The sequence below is a fragment of the Anas acuta genome, chromosome 17, assembly GCF_963932015.1.
Source record: "Anas acuta chromosome 17, bAnaAcu1.1, whole genome shotgun sequence".
In the NCBI taxonomy this organism is placed as follows: Eukaryota; Metazoa; Chordata; class Aves; order Anseriformes; family Anatidae; genus Anas; species Anas acuta.
The window spans coordinates 1,450,815-1,470,078 of NC_088995.1; the positions used below are offsets into that span (position 1 = coordinate 1,450,815).

The window sequence follows — 19,264 nt, forward strand, 5'->3', positions numbered from 1 at the left end:
TGGGGACAAAAACGCCACAGGTCACAGATTGCAGCAGAGCTCGTGCCGGGTAGTGCCAAGGCCTCCAGCTACGGCCCTGGCACAGCTGAAAGATGAGAAATGGAGCAGAGCCAGCACGCGGGGCCGTCGCTGAAGGACTCGTACGGCTCAGCGGGCTGATAACGGGAGGACCCACACGTCTCAGTTACAATTTAAAGCAGCAAACCAACATTTTTTTAGTTCTTTTCCTACCAGAGCTGCCAGGCCTTCTTCTAAGGAAAGCAGCTAACGCTGATTAACCCCCGAGACGTTGTTTTGAAGTGAAGTTTCTTCGCAGGGAACGTGGCATTTCTTTGTGCTCACCAGGAGAAGCTACAGACACGTTTAAGCGGTGATGAAGGCAGCACGCACCCAGATCCTCACATTGATTACACTGTATTAGAAAACGGTAAATTATTTATCAGGCTTTCTGACTTGTGATTAGTGTAAAGCTGTTCTGGGATGCAAATTGGAATTGTAATTAGACATGTAGAAAACCAGCCTCTGAAACCTGGTTTTATCGAAGCAGTGTACGGTACTTTTTTTCCTTTTGTAGCCGGCGTAATTATCAAAGAACACTTTGCACGTATAAAATGTCAATTTATTAAAAACAGAGACAGTTTTATTTATGTCTGATCAGTGAGCTAAACCTGGTCATGAGGATGGCAAGACGTTAGAGCTGGTAGACCTCAGCTTCTCACACTTGATTTCTTATTCCTACACGGGAAGGGGAAGGCAAGCTCCCCCACCTCTGACGATTTATTATTTGGCTTTCAGTGAAGTTAATTCTTGAGCAGAGCAACACTTAAAAAAAAAAACAAACAAGGACAAAATCTTCAGCAGGTATCGAAGAGATCCCAGCCACAAAGAGTCAGCTTATTTCTGGGGTCACGTACTCACCTCCCAGTTCCATTAGTTCAGCAGTACACCATTAACATTTCAGAAGAAGCTGCATTTACACAGCGAGTGTAAATGCATTCAGGTTTTATGCCTCACCACTTGCAAATTGTGGTCAGCTCTTGAAAAGTTTTTTTTTTTTTTTTTCCTTACTTAAAACCAATTACTTTAAGCTAAGTTTTTAAAATCTGCGTTTGCTCTGTTTGCTGACCCCCTCCATCTCTCCCACCTTTACAGGAGGCACAGCTCTCACCCCCACCAGCAGGCTCATTTAAGACAGAAGCATGAGAGCACGCTCCCCAAACACATCCCAGAAGAGCTATGGTCAGTAGAAATCCTAAAACTGCCTTTGCCTCCAGCCACCCTCCCTGCAGGTAACAGAACCAGAGCCTGAACCAGACCTCGGGCACGTGAACAGAGCCTGGTTACAGGACCCTCTTTATCAGCCCAGAGTGAAAACAGTGATAAATTCATTAGAGTTGTGCTGTTTTTTTTCACGTTAATTATCCACCTCTTAATTAGTAACAGGTAAGAGCTCTATTTAAATGTTTCCTTTCCACTGTTAATTGCAGTCCAGGAAAAACCGAGACCCAAGTGTCGAGCCCTGAGCTGCCAAGATGCTTTTCACCCCCAAATGTCAAAGCACTCCGCACATCCGCCTCGCCAGCCTCGCTGCACGCCCTCGCAGGACGCCAGGGGAGACGCGGAGAGACACCGCACGCATCTGAAGCAGGAGAACCAAGCCGAGTGTCATTATCCGTGCTGGAATCCAGCCCAGAGCTCTCCTCCTGCCCCTCGAGATTAGCACAGCAGTTGAGAAAGGAAATTCAGTAGAGGATTTTTGAGAGGCTGGGTCGGGCTCGGGCCCAGAGCAAGTGCGAGCAGTTGCTCCTGGGTCCTCACCGCGGTCCCAGCTCCCCGAGGCACCGGCCCTGAACCCCACCACCCAGAAGGATGCAGATGGGAGCACTGGGAGAAGCTCCCAGGCAGCAGGGGCAGAGCCAGCCACGAGCTCGGCCTCGCCAGGGGCAGCGGCTCAGCTCTCGGAGAGCTCGTGCAGCACTTGGGCTTTTAAAGACGAGGAGGAGTGCAGGGTCACCCCGGGGGCCCCGATGTCGGTCTCCCAGCACTCAAATCCGCACGCGCACAGATCTCGCTTGGCTGCTTCCACGGCCTGCGGGGTGGTGTCTGCCGAGAGGGAGGCAAGAACGGGCAGGAGGTCAGCCAGGCCGTGCCTGGAGGCAGGAAGGGGCACCCACGTTCGCCCCCGTGCCGAGCTGGGCGGGCAGAGGGGCACTGACCTGGTCGCAGCAGGGTGATGCCGCAGCCGCCGCCACCAGCGCCGGTGAGCTTGCTGTGCAGGCCGTGCGAGGCCGTCACCCGGCACAGCCGGTCCAGGGAGGGGTGGCCGACCCCGATCACGTTCAGGTGGTGCTGGTTGATGTCGAAGAGTTCCTAAAAGAGATTGCACAGAGAGGAGATGAGCAGGCGTGGTGGGAGCAGCTCTTCCTGGCCATGGATCCTTCCTCAGGATGCTGCGGGGGGCTGCCCTGCCTTCCTGGCCACCTGACAGCCACCTCGTGTCCACGGGGAGCTTGGCCACCAGCACGTCTTGGGGTCCAGCAAGGTTGAGGCCAGTGCCTGAGCCCCGTGTTGCTCCTCTGACCCCATCCCCATGATTTGTGCTGCTCCAGCCCATCACTGTGACAGCGGTACAGCAGCTTCTTGGCCTCCTCACTCAGGAGGGACAAAGTCCTGGTCGCAGCAAGCTGCTCACAGATGTTTATTCCCGGCCCTAAATCAGAACTCCCCGATGCCTCCCGACTGTTTCGCCTCTCCCCTGTCACACAAGCGCTGAGCTGAGCTCTGTGTGGGCTGCAAGCCAGGGGGCCTCTCACCAGCACCACGCCGGGCTCCTGGCACCCGGCACAAGTGGGGTCAAGAGGAGCTCCTCTGGGAGCAGCACGAGCTCTCCCAGCAGGGCTGCCTGCACGGCTCCGTGCCAGCCCCCAGCACTGCTGCTCCTGGGGACAAAGCCTGAGCGCCCCAGGTGACAACAGCAAGAGGCAGGGCTGCAGAACAGGTTCCAGAACAGCCAGATGTGTGCACACATAGCTGCTGCATGTGGTCGATGCTAAACCCAGATGCTAAAAGGAGCTGCACTGCTGTACCCATGGGTTGCTCAGCACCCGTGGCCAGGTTTCCCTCAGCTGGGCACCACCCCACGTCCTCACCCTGCACGGGGCGGTGCTGCAGCGCTGCCGGCACCGCCACGAGCTCCCCCCGCTCGGCAGCAGCCTCTGCTCCTCTGCACAAAGCCAAGCTGAGCGCAGATCTCGGCGTGCACCTCATGCATCAACGTCAGGTCAGCTCTGGGCACAGCTCCGTTTGTCATCCTCTGGAGCCAGGACGAGCGCCGAGCGCTGGGAGCTGGCTCGTGAGCAGCCCCTCGAGCTGGGCTCCCCGCTCTCTGCTCCAGCCCTGGCAGTGATGGAGCAGCAGACGAGCGAGGCTGCCCAAACACACCCCAAAGTGTGTTTCCTTTTCCAACGGAACAAAACCTTTAGGGCTGCAAGTCCCCAGAGCGCCAGGTCCGCTCCCTCCCTCCCTGTCCTCTGTGCTGCGGGAAGACACAAAGAGCATTTTCTGTCCCCCGGCTCCCAGAAGGGCATTAAGAGCAGCGCACGCAGACCACAATTCCACTCCGACCTGAACGCTTCCTGCTATCAAATTCTTTCTTAGCCCTAATGGTCTTTAAATGACATTTTGATGTTCAACAGTAACGGCGTCTAAAAATACTGGCGAACGAGCCCCTTACCTCCAGCACAGGGTAATGCTCCGGTGATGGATTTGCAGGCATCGCTTCCAGAACACTTTGGCACTCCTGAGAAATGGCATCGATGGAGTCCAGCACCGGGTTCATTATAGCCGGGAACTGAGAAGCAGAGAGGCGAGATGTGAGCAGACTGCTCGCTGGACCTAACGCCACCCCGAGAAAGCCGCCCCAGCCCCCTGGAGCTGCACAATTCCTCGCCCCACGCAGGGCTGCTCGCTCACAGAAAAAAACAGGGCAGAGCAGGGCAGTGCCCAGGTGCTCACACCTGCAAAAACTCTAGGAAGAGAGGGAAACAGAGGGAAACAGGCCAGAGAAAGGAGCTATTCTGCTTGATGGCTGAACACTGGTGATTTTTGCAATGAGCCCCATGTGCTGGAGGGAGGGAAGCTCAACTCCAGTCCCCAGGTGTTAGCTAGGAGCGAGCTTGAATGCAACAACCCCGAGACCTCACAAGAGCTCCCTGCGAGCCCTGCAGGAGATCAGAGCTCAGCAGGACACTAGGGTTACCTCCCCCCAGTGCACGCCCCCATCCCCGTGGCCACGCAGGCGCTGCACCTTCAGGATCTTCTCCTTGACCCCCGCCACCAGGACCTTGGTGCTTCGTGGGACTTTGGTGTTGGTCAGCAGGATCCTCAGCGTCGGCACCCTGCGAGCAACGAGACACGGTCAGCCCCCTTCCTTCAGCAAAGCCCCGCAGCGCCCGAGCCCACCGGGCCTCTCGGGGTTTTCCTTTGAGCACAACAAAGACAAGGGTCCCATTAATTTGGGGGAAGTTAGGCAGGTGCTCAAGCACCAGCTGGATTCAGACTTGTTCCTCTCGGTTACAACGAACAACTCTACCAGCACAACAAACGGGACCAACGTGTTTACCGAAATCCGTGTTTTCCAAGTAAAATCTTTCCTTTGAAATACTGCAAGGCTGGCCAGCAGTGGCCATTAGCCACTAATAAAGCAATTTCATGCACTGGGGAAGATTTTAATGGAGTCAGATTATCCTCCCGTGGCAGGAGGCATTCAGGGCCCGGCCCTGCCCTCTGCAGCTCGCTTTTTACGCAGCGCTGCCATCAGGTACGCGAGAAGTTTCCCCCCTCCCCACAATGTCATTCGCTGCCAGGAGCAGATCCGCTCCTGCTGCCCATAATGCCATGAAATTAATATTGATCCCCTGCGCCGCGTTCATCTGATGTGGGATAACGACCAAACGTTTTGTTGTTCTCGCCCACCCCGCACCGAGGCAGACACTCAGGCTCCCCACACCCGGGACAAAAACGTGGCCGTGGAGCCCCGCAGCCTCGTGCAGTGCCACATCCACCCGAGGCACTGCTGCCACGTCCCACCCCCTGCGCCGCCGAGGAGTTATTTTTAAGCTCCAGCATTACCTCTTTAACGCTTTGATTTTTCCTGATTGGTATCTCAGGGCTCCACCTAAAGTGAAACACATGCATTGTCTCAGCACACAGCCCGCCGAGATAAGGCGGTATTGTACGAGACAGAAGGTCTTTCATCTTCAGAACCTCACCCAGAGCACATGACAGTAATTGCAAGGAACACCAGCTAAATGAACCATGTTCGCAGGCAGCATGAATCTGCCCGGCCCCGCTGACTTAATGAGAGGGTCTCGCTGGACACAGTTAACCCGGTGACTTTCCCTCTGCCCTCCTCTGCTTCAGGATCACGTTCATTTATTTATTTTTCCAAAGGCAAAGAGTTTGGCCAGCATTAAATCTTTGCTGAAAGAGACTCCAGCAATGATTCCCCGGGGTAGAGCCAAGCGTGCTGGTTTCAGACGGGACTGGACGCGTGCTGGTGTCAGCAGCTGTCTGCTAGCAGGGAACTTCCCCGTGCTGGACGATTCTTGCCTGGCTCCTGCTTCACCAAGGCACTGCGATTAGGTCTCATTAGAAAGATTACCGAAAGGAAAAGGACACTTCCCAAACACTTGGAAGTCTCTGCTAATTGAAGCTGCGTGACAGCTGTCCGAGCGCATTTTCTCCTGCCTGATCCCGGGGGCAGGATTACGTCCCTTTGTTCGGACCAGAACGTCTCGGCTCCTTGCAGCAGGGTCTCTGCTCTACAGCACCTGCCCGGGGGATGCAGACCCCTGGTGTAAACGCAGGTCTGCCAGCCCCAGAGCTGGTTCCAGTCCCAGTTACGGACGGGGCTCACCACCTTCCAGAAGCAGGGCTGCTGTTCTGGCACAAAAATCCCCTCAGCACCCCCGTTTGGGGTCGGGGAGCAGCACACATGCACGTACCCCAAGTGCCAACAGCGTTGTCCACACCCGAGGGATTGCCGTGGATCACCCGCTCCCCTTGGAAGGCCCAGCTGTTGATCAGAGTCATCTCCTCTTCTGTCCACCTGGAAGGCAAGAAAAAGACTCAAAATCACCCAAAACAGCCCACAAGGAGCAACAGAGAGAAACACGGAGAGCACAGCACACCCAGAAGCAGATCAGGGTCTGCTCGCTGCGCACCCAGCCCCATCCACACCTCCCAAAACTGCGTTACCACACTCTGCCCTGAGATCCTGCTCACCAACACGCAGGACAGCGAGTTCACACGCAGATGAGAAGGGAACCCCAAAAGTTGCACCTCGCACAGGCAGCCCCAGCCTCTAATTGCCAGCTGCTCAGCCGCAGAAGCCTCACAAATTGGGTCAGAAGATGTCACTGGAAGCGATGCTCGAGCAAAGGCTTTGATTTTTAGGGATTAACTCCTAACACTTCAAGCCACGCTGGATGCTGGCACTTAAAACACAAAAGGGAAGCAAATGCCGAGGTGTTTGTGCTGAGAGACACAGGAACAGGCTCTCTGTGGCCCTGAAAGCAGTCACACAGGCTGCTAAGTGCTTGGAGAGGTTAAACGCTGGCTGAAGGGCTCGGTGCTGGGTCAGACTCGGCCAGGATCGAGGCCCCTGACCGAACACACCAATTAAGGGGCTGCAGCAGCACAAAAACCCATCCCGGAGCTGCCGGTTGCAGAGCGGTTTAATGCTCCGTGGGATCAGATAACCCAGCACCAGGACCTTCTGCAGAGATCACAGATGGCATTTGGTGCCCAGAACACAAACTGGGTGCCGGAGGCAGAGGCGCAGAGGCAGGTTTTAGATAAGCACCAAGCAGCCCTACACGAAATAAGGAGCAGTCGCTGACCCCTGCTAGGGTAGGGCAGAAATCAGGGGAGCTGCCTGCTACCTGGAAGCCCCTTCCTCACACTGCCCACGTTCCCAGGCTGCAGCTGAACATCTTTATCCATCTCCGCGCATCTTTAATTTCACTTGCCAATATTTAATCTGCGAAGCATTCAGGAAAACAGCTCACACCACCGCTACTCAAAATAGAAGCGCAGTTTGCTGTAAACCACTTGTTTTTAATCCTCTTTGAGAGGCTGCGATTCTTCTCGACGCAGGAGTCATTATATCACGCTGTTCTTTTCTTGCAATGTTAAGCAAAAACCTTCTGAAGTCTGACACCCCCATCTCTCACTTACCCCTCTGCACGCCAGCTGGAAGAAAAAAAAAATTACGCTGTATTCAAGCTGAAGCTAAGAAGTGTGAGCAGGGAATGAAGACATCCTTGCTGCTCCCTGCTTTAGAGCTGGCCTCTGGTTTCTCACGTCGTGTGACCACGGGGAGGTTTGCACCCGCTCTAGGAACGTGTTTCTGGCTGTTTGCAAGCTCGGGTTTTGAAGCAGAGCAGAGCCACCCCCTCTCACGGTCTCACTTCCAGGCCCCCCCAAAATCCACAGAGCCAACCATAAAAGGTTGCACCTGGCTCCGGGGGAACAATAGAGGGTTCTGCAGCTCCAGCTGCGATACGCATCTCTGAGCTGAGCCTCCTTCCACACACAGCAGAGCAGACCAGTTTTTCAGGATTGAACTCCAAGGGAAAGCAGGGGAGAGGGAAAGAAACTCCCTTTCAACAGCCCCTGATAAAGGGCAGACTCAGGCAAGAAATCGGAAGGAAACGTACCACGTGCAGAAAAAAAATCCATGGGAAAGCGCAGGAAAAAAGACAGAAAGGATCTCTGACTCCTTGACAGCTCAAAGCAAAACCTAAAAGATGCTCAGGGACAGAGAAGAAACAGAGGTAAAAAAAATCCTCTACATTAAAGGAAGTGTTTTATTTTCTTGGCAAAATAAAGCTACCTTACCCTAGACAGAGTAAGCAGCGGGTTAAATGTGTGTGTTTTTACCAAGTCTCTGCATCCAGGTGCTTTTATCAGGAGAACAGAACTGTAAACACGATTCGCAGGTCAGAGCCCTGGGACAAGACACGCCTCTGCTGCTGGAGCACAGGCAGCAACAGGCAGGGAAGGGAAATAAGCTGAGCTCAGGGTGCCACAGCCACGCTCACAACCAGAGCCTGAGCCCAAGAGACGGCCAGACAGAGCAGGAGAGGTGCCAGAGCCAGGATTTGCTCAGACAGAAGGAAAGAGGGGGGCACAGCGGTCACAGTGTGGGATGTGCTGATCCAAACAGACCCCCCCAGCCCGGGGCACGGACCCCACATCGCAGCGTGCTGCTGTCAGAGAGCAGGGCTGTCCCCGTGGCGTGCCTCCCAGGCGTTACCTGGCTGTGATCTCCCCGTCCTTCAGCGGGCAGGAGATGGCTCCACAGGCGTGCAGCAGCGCCGCCGCCAAGCACACCGCGTAGGCAGCGCTCGACCCCAGCCCGGCTCCCGTGGGCAGCTCCGACCACACCACGATGTCCACGCTGGGAACGTCTCTGAAACACAAAGGGCAGGTTTAGCGACCTCAAATCCCATCTCGAAACAACATCTCAGAGGCAGAAGATGCCAATTAGGACCGATCAGAGGAAAAGCTGCTTGAAAATTGGCCCCATCAGCACACACACACACGCAGGCAGCTGAGTAGCCTCGCCGAGCACCGTGCCAGAACAAAGCCTGGCTGAGTCGGCTCTGTGATTAGCACAGCTCGTCAAGCAGCTAGGAGGGGCACTCTGTAACCAAACACTTGAGTAGCACCACAAAGAGACCCTTCAGAGGCTGTTGCGTGAATTTAAATGTGCTTTCAGTAAGGCCCAAGCGTCACAGATGCCCAGCCGCATCCTTACACCTCGCTGGAGCAAGAAGCTGCACGTCTCACACCTCGCCCCAAACACCCTGTCAGTAACTTCCATTATCCCCAGCTGTGCTGATCAAGGTTAGAAACTGGAACAGCCTCAAGCTGCAGTGACCCCAAGTTACCAAATTCGGAAGGAGATCCAGCTTAGCAGAGGGATCAGACGATGAATTCACAGCTTGTTTCTGTAGGTGTTTCTCTAACCTACGCTAAGCCCGTATGAAACGAGCTGCCTGCACCAGCTCTGAAGGGGTCTCTTGAGGTGCCCAGAACCTAAATAAAGGGCGATTCCCTTTGATTTCTTATTCTGCCTCAAGGAGTTGGCTTCCTTCTGTGACCTTAAAGATTCAATTAAAGCTGAACGCCCCAAACACATTTATTTTGGGGCAGGAGGCCAGCCTTACCCATACTTAGCTGAAATAGCCAGGCACATATAAAGAAAGGCAAGAATAGCGAGGCTGTCGGGACCGGAGGCTTCGGCAGGGATTCCAGCAAACTCTTTCAGTGCTTCCAGCAGCTCTGCGCTGGGGGGCTTCGATTCATCTAAGTCAGCTAGGGAGGCAAGCAGGGGAGAATTCAAACACTGAGAGGCCAGGAAATTGTTAAACTCGAAAGCTGCGTTTACACAAACAACTCTTGTTAGAGGAGGCAGACACAGACTCTGAATTAGTTTCATGTTTTACCTACAAGCTTTCTGCTCGGGATAAAATAAAGCAAGACCTCCACCAGCCACCCTGAGAACCTGATCTTCCCCTGCACCGTCTCAGAGGCTCCCTCCTTGCCTTCGCTTCTCACGTGTGCCCATCCACCACCAGGCCGAATTTGGGAAGCCAAATGCTGGTTATTAAAGACCAGGGACGCTGAAATGCTTCAGCCGAGTCTGAGAGCCAGCAGCCAGGGCAGGGATGAGCACAGGAGAAGTTCAGGCCGGTGCCGAGGTCACCGACGTGCTGACCCTGCAGACTTTGCCCTGCCGAGCAGACCAACCCGGTGAGGGGCAGGGAGCTGCCACCAGGTCCCGCAGCGGGAAGGGCCCCATGGGGTCACCCGGCATGAGACGCTGAGAACCCAGGGGTGCTTGGGGCTGGATGGGGCCCTTACGGACCCCCTGGTTGCAGCCCCCTGCCCCAACCCCAGGTTCCCCCAGCCCCATCCAGCTTGTGAGGGATGGGACACCCCCTCACCCTGTACCCCTGCCTGTTGATGACCCCAACCCAACCCAACCCCAACGCCAACCTAACCCCAATCCCAATGCCAACCTAACCCCAATCCCAACGCCAACCTAACCCCAACACCAACCCAATGCCAACCTAACCCCAATCCCAACGTCAACCTAACACCATCCTAACCCCAATCCCAACACCAACCCAACGCCAACCTAACCCCAATCCCAATGTCAACCCAATGCCAACCTAACCCCAATCCCAATGGCAACCCAACGCCAACCTAACCCCAATCCCAACGCCAACCCAACGCCAACGCCAAGCCTAACCCAATGCCAAGCTTAACCCAATGCCAAGCCCATCCCCAACCCAACCCCAACCCAACCCTACCACAAGCCCAACCCCAATCCCAACCCCACCCCACTCCAATCCAACCCCAATCCAATCCCACTTCCAACCCAACCCAATCCCAACCCAACACCAACCCAACTTCCAACCCAACCCAATCCCAACCCAACACCAATCCCAATCCCAATCCCAATCCCGACCCCAACCCAACCCCAATCCCAACCCCAACCCCCCCCATCCCAGTGCCGCCCCCAGGACCCCTCTCTCCCCCCTCACCCCCGAGGCGCTCCCTGAGGGCGCTGAGCCCGGGCCTCTCCCAGCTCCTGAGGACTCCAACTCCGGGCAGGCGGACCCGGAGCCGCCCCTCACCGCCGGGCCGCAGGCACAGGAAGGTGCGGAGCCCCAGCGCCACGGCCAGCGCCGCCTGAGGGAAAAACGGGACAAAACGGGACAAAAACGGGACAAAACGGGGCGTGAGCACCGGGAACACGAAGCCCAGCCCGGTCCGTGCCGTTCTGCCCCTCACCTTGCCGTGCACCACCGCGTGCTCCCCGTGCAGGATCACCTTGCCCGGCGCCGACACCACCAGGCCCCGCTCCGCCATGGCCGCCCCGGCACCGCGCTCCGCTCCGGCTTCAGCCGCAGGTCCCGCCCCTCTCGCTCTCAGCCAATCGCGAGGCTCGTAGAGGTGACGGAGAGGCGGGTTGACCAATGGGGAGGCGGCGTTGAGGGGTGGTGAGGGGATGGGGTGAGGCCGGCGAGGGGCGGGCGGGGGGCGCGGAGGGTGGCGGCGATGCTGAGGAGGGCGGCGGAGGCGGCGGCCAGGGGGCTGAGGAGGCCGCTGGGGAGGCGGCAGAGAGGGGGGGGCGGCGGCAGGTGGGGACGGGATCGGGATCGGGAAGGGAACGGGGCCGGGAAATGGGGACCGGGGCCGGGAACGGGGCTGGGGAACGGGGAACGGGAACGGGACCGGGAGGGGACCGGGAAACGGGGGTCGGGACCAGGGACCGGGAACGGAGCCGGGGATCGGAGCCAGGGAACGGGGCCGGGAACCGGGGAACGGGATCGGGATTGGGAACGGAACCGGGAGCGGGGCTCGGGACCTGGGAACGGGGACCGGGGACCGGGAACCGGGGCCAGGGAACGGGATCGGGGCCGGGAACCGGGGAACGGGATCGGGACCGGGGATCGAGCACCGGGGGATCGGGACCTAGGAACCGGGACCAGGGACTGGGAACCGGGACAGGGCACCGGGACCAGGAACGGGGCTCAGGACCTGGAACCGGGGCCCAGGAGTGGGCCCAGGAGGTGCCCGCCGCCCCCTGACACCCCCCTGCCTCCCGCAGCCCCTCCAGCAGTGCCCGCGCCCCGAGGATCTACACCCGGACGGGGGATGGAGGTGGGCAGGGGGCTGCCGGGGAGTGGGGGCTGCACGGTCCCCCCCCAGCCCTGCCCTGACCCCCGGGACCCTCGTGACCCCCGCAGGCTTCTCCAGCACCTTCACCGGCGAGAGGAGGCCCAAGGACGACCGCGTCTTCGAGGCACTGGGCACCACGGACGAGCTGAGCTCTGCCATCGGGTGAGTGCCCCCCGGCCGCCTCCTCCCCAAACCCCGGGGGGCTGCGACCCCGCTGCCCCCCTCACCCTCGACCCTTTTCCCCGCCGCAGGCTGGCCGGCGAGTTCGGTGCCGAGAAGGGGCACGGCTTCGTGGAGCAGCTTCACAAGGTGAGGGGTGCCTGCAGGCCTTGCCCGGCCTCCCCGCCGTGTGCTGTGCTCGTAGTTTTACACAGGGTGCTCCCCTTGACACGTAGGAATTTGATAAACTTAGTATTAAAACATTAGAATGAAGCATCCCGTAAATATTTAAGGCTCTGAGCCACAGTTACTGCCCAAGAAACAAACTTGAGCCAGGAAGGAAACCAGCAGGTCAGCAGCAGGCAGATAAACGTATCTGCACGTACCCAGATCTGTGCCCCCACACATCACAGCCAGGAGTTGAGCCTTGTCACAGAGCCGCAGGTTTGGGATCAGGGCACCAAAACTGCGTGGCTATGATGGTGGGAGCCTGCTCCCACCATGGCACCGTGTGGGTTTTACTAACTGGCTTTGCTGTGCACAGGAACTCAGGAGCTAATTGGGGACCTTACAGAGCTTTGTGAGGCTGTCTCTGAAACGTCCCGTGCTACGGAGAGATGTTCCTCAAATGGATGTGCCACCGAGCCAGCACCACCCCCAGCTGTTTGGCACTGCCGTTCTCTCAGAGGTTCCTGGTTTGGTGTCCCACCAGCAACGGGATCCTGCGAGTGCTCCTGTTCCGCTCTCACCAGGGTCATCCAGGGTGGTTCAGCGTGCCAGTGAAAACGAGTACACGCGATAATCTGGTTTCTCATAAAGCAATTAGGGAGCACGTACCCGATCCCTCCTGCCAGCAGGCTGGGGATGATGAACAGCAAGGGTCGGATCCTCTTTAATCAGCACAAGCAGCTGTCGCCTCCCAGAGCTCGCTGTGGTTGTACCGGAGCATCAAAGGCTGGATAAACGTAAACACCTCTTCTTTTTGTCCTGATTGCCACTTCTAGGTCCAGTGTATGCTGCAGGATGTGGGCTCCAACATCGCGACGCCTCTCTCCTCAGCCAGGGAAGCTCACTTAAGTAAGCCCCGGAGGATTTTCCTGGGATAAGAGGTCGTGAATCCACGCTGTGCTGGGCTGGGGCAGGGAGAGCTGTCCCAGGGCTGCCCCACACTGTGTGCCTGGGTGCTGAGTGTGTAACGTGTGGTTCCACGAGCTGCTCGTGCTGTGTCTGCGTGACTCGAGCGATGCGAGCTGGCCTGGGGCACTGCCACAGCTGCTGAGTGGGGAGCCAGCCCTGCTCCAGCAGGAAAAGTGCTTTTGGGGTGCTTTCCGAGGGCTTGCCAATCCAACAAAGGTGAAAGGAGAGCCCCGTCTGTGGAGCGAATGCTGCATTTCCTGCAGTTGACTCTTCTTTTCCTTCTGTAGAACGAACTGCGTTCAGCGAGAAGCCTGTCCTGGAGCTGGAGCAGTGGATTGACAGCTACTCAGAGCAGCTTCCTCCGCTCAGAGCTTTCATCCTGCCCGTAGGTATTGCTCGTGCCGCTCGCTGCTGGGAGAAGGCTGGCTCTGTTAGGGTAAATCTGCCCCACCACTTGCTGTGGGAGCCAGGAGAAAACAGCGTGTGGAGCTGTTATTTGTGCTGACAAATAGCGAAAAAAAGCACGGAGAAGGACCAGGCTGAATTAAATTCCCATAGTTCTGCATTTAGGTCTCTCTTCCTAGTTGCCTGGCCATACCAGGGCGTGCGTTCAGCTGCGTGTGTGCGAGATGCGATGAGCTTTGCTGCAGCTGTCCCACGAGGCGGGTGGCTGTCTGGCTGCAGGCACTGATGTGCTGGTTCCTTCTCGTTGCAGTCGGGAGGTAAAAGCAGCGCCGCTCTCCATTTTTCCCGAGCCGTCTGCCGCAGAGCCGAGAGGTGGTGAGTGTTGGCTCTTGGTGTCACCGAACAAAATCAATAGAAGATGATCAGATTGCCACAATAACAGCAAACCAGAAGGAAAACTCACCTGCTCATTACCGAAATTACTTCCCTGTGAAGTCGCTTGTGTTTGCCTGGACCCGCTGTGCAGCAGCTCCAACCCAGCTGATGTTGAGGGAGACGTTACTGCTGATGTGCTCTCCTTACAGCAGGGCAACCCAGTCTGCAAAAAGCTAACATCACAGTCAGTTGTTTCTTCAAAAGACAGCTAGAATGAGCGCTGTACGCCAGGCCAGAGGCGATGAGCAGCTCTGTTCCCTCACCAAAAAAGGGTTCCTGTTTACCTGCAGAAAGGCATAATGATCCTTACAAGCTGCTGTCATTATTCAGTGAAACCCACTCACGAGTATCCTTTGGTGGAGCACACCTGCAGGCCTCCAGAAAGTTATGGTAACGATTTGTGTTACGTGGCCACCACGGATTTCTCCTGGTGGAACTGAGCAGCGCTCAGAGCTGCCATGGGGGATGAGGACAGGGGCTCCACGTGAGGTTGGGGTGTGAAGTTTGGTGCTCCAGCAAATTGCATTTATTTGTTCTTTCCGAACTAGAAAGTTAAATGCACTAAATCCTCCCTTTTCTTGTTCTAGCGTGGTTCCTTTAGTACAAGCAGGGGAAGCAGATCCAAACGTGGCCAAATATTTAAACAGGTAAAAAAAAAAAATCCATCTACCTCTTTATTCTTGTAACACTGGAGTGTGCTTGTTGTTGTTCCCTTACCACGGCACAGAACTGCGGGGTTTTACGTTTCGAGGAGTTTCCCTTCCAGATGATGATCTTTGAAGTTTTAACAAGCAGCGTTTTAAATATGATTGCATGGCCTGTATGTCTGTGCAGACACTGCTGGGGTGCTGGACGGGCAGCCACCTCGCTTTCTTTGCTCATTGCTTTTCCCTCGGTTTCCAGACTGAGCGACTACCTCTTCGTTTTGGCCCGTTACGCTGCAATGAAGGAAGGGAAGGAAGAGAAAATATACATCAAGCCTGAGCAGTGACTGGGAGCTGGGATCTTTGCTTTCTAGATCGTGGAAAGGTAAATCCAGCAGAGTGCTTCCCTCAGGCATGGATAGGGCAGAGAGCAGGCCTGCGCTGGGAATGCGAGATGTCGAGAACTTCCAACTAAAATAACTATGACCGTGTTCATAAACGCTGTGAGGAACACAGCTGTTCTGCTTGGCCTTGTCCGAGTATCTCTTGCGCTGGCTTCAGAATTATTCTTTGTCCTACACTGGAACTGAGTCAGGAGGCTTTTAATAACTACAGCCGATTTTTAGAGATGTCTTAATTTCCCTGGGCAGCGGCAGGTTCTGTGGAAAGGCTTTGAGGCTTTGACGGGGCTCTGAGGAATGAAGAAGACAAAACAATCAGCTTCTCTCTGTAAGTCACAACGCCCGTGCAGAACAGCCACTGTGCCGAGATTCAGGAACTCTGTCCGCAGGCTTTGAAATAATAAATGTGATTTACTTGTACCAAAGGGCCCCTAACTGTCATGCTTTAATACCGAGCCCAGCTTGCTTTTCTTTTTTAAGTTGCTTTCAATCCATCAGCCCTGGCTGGAGCTGAGCTGGGTGGATTTACAGGAACGCACTTCGAATTCTTTGGCTCTGGCTGCCTCTCCTTATGCATGTGAAAAATGTCCCCGTGCTGACAATCCCATGCATCCTCTGCCAGGAACAGGCTCGTGCAGGACGGGGATTCAAGGAGGAAGGGCCAAATCCTCCGGGTCAGGTGCAGGAACAATCTCTTGAGTTAGCTGGGGTTAACTCGGTGCAGAGCTGCCCTCCCAGCATGCAGACCCCTCGAGCACACCTTGGTCACGGCGTCCCCCCTTGGCTGAGGGTATTTGAGTCCAGTTATCAAATCCCTATCAGCTGCAGGCCACTCGGGTCCAGTTTGCAGATAAAGGCCTTGTGGGGAGTAGCAGAAGCCTGGAGGTTTTTCAGCTGGCACAGCTGGAGGTGGAAGAGAGAGGCCTATACCCACAGATGTTCGCACCCCACACATTAACGTCCCTGGGATTTGCACTGCTGCGGAGCTCTCAGCAGAGCGGACGTCCCAAAGTTTGGGGAATCTGGCTGCAAACACCAGGATAGGACATGGTGCTTCCAGCAGAGGAGACATCCTGTCGCAGAGCTCACCTGGGGCGGCTGAGTGCTTCATCTTTCAGAACAGCTGCACGTTTTGCTGTTTTTTTTTTTTTTTTTTTTTTTTTTTTACCGTTTCTTATCATTTTCAGTAAATTTGAGTGTAGCAATTTCCGTGATACAAGCTTAGCAGCCCGATCTTCTAGCAGCAAGCCAAAGGCACCTCCAAGTAAATTGACGGAGCGAGCTAACTAAAATTCAGAGACCTCAGACTCGCTCTGTTGGAAGCTTTTTCAGCTTCCTGATGGATTGGACTGCCAAAAAAACCTGGTAGGTAAACAAGTGCGTTCCAGCCAGCTGAACCAGTTAACACCTTGCTACCCATGCTGGATGCACAACAGCCGGAGGACTCCAGTCCACGCAGTCCAAATCTCTTACAGCTCAGAAATACAACCCGTCTCTCACACGTTCTTCCACGTGGGTTTAAGTTGTCCCCTCCTTTTGCGGAGGAGCATCCCAGAAAACGGGGCTGTAGGGTGATTACACAGGTTAAGGGTGCTCGTTTCACACCAAGAGCGTGACTCTTGGTGGTGGGAGCTCTTCACTCACGCAGCTTCCCCTGGTCAATCATTTAAGCAGGAACAACTTCAGAGTTGCTCCCCAGAACTCTCTGGCTTTTGTATTAACTTTTTAATCAGAGTGGGGTCAGAGTGAAGAATGCCCAGCGCTAATAGATACTGGCTCATTATTCACCCTTTTTTATTTTTTTTTTAACGCATATTTCATGGCTATTGTTAATGCACATTTTTCACAGAGTAATTTTCCAAGCCTTAGCCTGTAACACATCCCAGTGACAAATGCTCTTGATTTGGACTGTACCGTCAGCTGCAATGTCACATCAGACATTTTCTCAATGCCTGCTCCAGACAGGCCATCCAGTTTTATGATAGCTCTGTCTCAGTGATCACTATTGAACCTTAAGAATCCAGCGGCTTTTCAAGTTTAATTGAATAAAATTCTTAGCAATATAAATTCTTCATGAATGCTATATAAATCAGCTCCAGGATGGATTTATAGTATTTTCTTTTTTTTCCAGCTGGGGGGAAGGAATCTCACTACTGTTTTGGGACCAAAGCTGGTATTGTTTTGAGTGCAAGGAGGAATAAATTTAGCTACCGCACTTTTATACGATGTAGAGATTAAATTTATTAGAGTTCACTCAGCTTCCAGCTCGCCCCCTCTCCCTTTCTGCCCAAACAGCCCCGTGCAATTGTTTCAGCACAGCTGAAGCCCGGGGGGGCTGGTGTCTGGGGTGCCCCCGTTGTTCCGGATAAGCAGGCACCGGGGGCAGTGCCTGAATTTAGGCAGGAGCCTGGTTCAGGCTGAGAGCAGTCCCAGCCCCAGGTGGCTGCAGCTCAGCAGAGCAGAGCAGAGCTCCCCCGAGGCCACGCTTGGCCCTTTGCAAGTTCTCAGCCTGCAGTGCTTGCAGTGCAGCACAGCCCTGGATGTATTAAAGGCACTCCTCTGTCCCAAATGCTACCCCTTAACAAGGGAACTGCTGGCCATAAAGCTGCAGAAAGGCTTGGGGGAGCCCCTGGGATGGAAGCAGGGACCTTTTGCACCAAACTCCCCAAAAAAGTCCCAGTGCAGCTGAGCTGGCAGCTGCTAGCGCTCCGGGAGCAGCACGCAGCAAGAGAGGGGCTGGGTGAGCAAAGTAGGAGTGAGAATTAAATCCAAACTTAATTCTCCCAGCGCTCTGCGTTAGCAGGTGTTGTTCCCAGTCCTTTGTCCCCACCTAGCACATCCAGCTGTACAACACGGGGATTCCGCTGCCTGCACCTCATTAATATCACGGGAGGGAGGCAGCTGCTTTGTCCGTGCTGACCGTCTGCAGGGCCCAGACGCATTCCTGCCTAGCAGGGTGCCTTATTTATGATTATGTTGGATCTGCCAGCGCAGACATATGTTGGTGAGGGTCGTTTATTCTTGTTTGTAAAATGTATGGCTGCTCCTAGCTTACGCACTGTCAAAACTGGAAGAACTGGCCCCAAAATCTCTTGCTGCATGATTGGATCAGACGCCTGTACATCTGTTAACGCTGTAGGAGCTGTAAAATGAAATAAGTTTCACTATAACTCAAGCACCTCGATTACTGCCACAATGTGTAAGCAGCAGAGCCGGCTGCTGCTCGCGCAGAAATGACACAAACATACATTTTGCCAAGTTGTATGTAAATTTATACGAGGCAGCATTTGCTCTGCTCGTGCAGAGGAGGAAGGGCTGGTACATGAGTGGGTCCCCACCCCGCCAGGAGGTGCAGGGGCTGCCTCCAAAAAGGAAGCCAAAAAGCCAGGGGCCAGCAGCGGTCCCGCACTGCTCCTGCCAGGCTGGAGGACCAGAGGGACCAGAAGGACCAGAGGCCAAATCCTCTGCACTCACAGGTCCCTGAAACACTCGTTTTGTCTGCAAGAAAACCCCTCCCTGCCCAAGCAGCAGTTTTACAGCAGGGTAAGCCCCGGCTAGAAGAGGACAGGCGTGCAGTTAAGGCACCCCGGACAAGAGCCACAGCCCCTGCATCAGACACAAGCAGGCTGGGCTCAGGCTGTGCTGCACAAACCCATCCTGCTCTCACACCTCCACAGCAGCCTGGCTGTTCAGCACCTGCACAGGTCCACAGGGCAGGACCGCTGGCCTGCAGCAGGTCAGGGACGTGGAACGGTCCCGGCGTGCACGGAGCCAGCCCCGGCGAGCTCCCCGCTTGCTGGCTCACCACGCAGCGCCGGCGAAGCAGGCATTTTGCAGGCCTGGCTGTCTCTTGCCAGCTTTCTGCCTTTGCAGCATCTGCTGTGGGGTTTCTTTTTGCTGTTTTTGACGGCACCATATGCCTCGGTGTCAAAACAATGGTGCTTGCACACTGACTGGGAGCCCTCTTCCACGCTCCCGCCGAGCGCCCTCTCCCCGGTCGAGCCGAGTGCCCACGGGGCCGCCCCGAGCACCGTGGGGCCATCGGCACGGTGAGACCCGGCCAGGGGGGCACAACGTGGGGCTCTGAAGCTGAACCTGAACACGGAGGGGAAGCTGGACCCGTGGCGACAGGCACAGCTCCATACTCCTGCAAGGAAGCGGATCCCAGAGCCAGGAGAGGGGAAAAGCCCGATGCAAAGGGCCCCACAGGGGAAAAACAGCAGGGGCTTTCAGCTCTGCTCCCTTTACCCCTACCTCCAAGAAGTACCTCTTCTCTCCTGAAGGTTCTGAGGACTGACCTCACAGCACCCTGTGGATCTAACA

The 19,264-nt window shown here is 55.6% G+C and overlaps 2 protein-coding genes across 4 annotated transcripts; one reads left to right on the forward strand and one right to left on the reverse strand.

Moving 5' to 3' along the window:
- Positions 1 to 597: 597 nt before the first annotated feature.
- Positions 598 to 11,024, reverse strand: MVK (mevalonate kinase). 2 transcript variants are annotated; one of them, XM_068654078.1, is made up of 11 exons: positions 10,870 to 11,024; positions 10,620 to 10,767; positions 9,237 to 9,384; positions 8,321 to 8,476; positions 7,240 to 7,254; positions 6,006 to 6,109; positions 5,131 to 5,176; positions 4,307 to 4,397; positions 3,734 to 3,850; positions 2,217 to 2,370; positions 598 to 2,103 (listed from the first exon to the last, which is right to left on the reverse strand). In XM_068654078.1, the coding sequence occupies exons 1-11, from the start codon at positions 10,945 to 10,947 to the stop codon at positions 1,952 to 1,954; spliced, it is 1,209 nt and encodes a 402-aa protein (XP_068510179.1). In that variant the 5' UTR covers positions 10,948 to 11,024; the 3' UTR covers positions 598 to 1,951. The 2 variants fall into 2 exon arrangements, with proteins under 2 accessions (XP_068510179.1, XP_068510180.1); XM_068654079.1 differs by lacking the exon at positions 7,240 to 7,254.
- A 47-nt stretch (positions 11,025 to 11,071) lies between these two features.
- On the forward strand, positions 11,072 to 15,366 carry MMAB (metabolism of cobalamin associated B). 2 transcript variants are annotated; one of them, XM_068654086.1, is made up of 10 exons: positions 11,072 to 11,091; positions 11,690 to 11,742; positions 11,829 to 11,922; positions 12,012 to 12,069; positions 12,924 to 12,996; positions 13,344 to 13,441; positions 13,772 to 13,836; positions 14,484 to 14,543; positions 14,800 to 14,925; positions 15,191 to 15,366. In XM_068654086.1, exons 1-9 carry the CDS (start codon positions 11,087 to 11,089, stop codon positions 14,885 to 14,887), a joined length of 594 nt encoding a protein of 197 aa, XP_068510187.1. In that variant the 5' UTR covers positions 11,072 to 11,086; the 3' UTR covers positions 14,888 to 14,925; positions 15,191 to 15,366. The 2 variants fall into 2 exon arrangements, with proteins under 2 accessions (XP_068510187.1, XP_068510186.1); XM_068654085.1 differs by having other exon boundaries at positions 11,084 to 11,219.
- Positions 15,367 to 19,264: the final 3,898 nt, after the last annotated feature.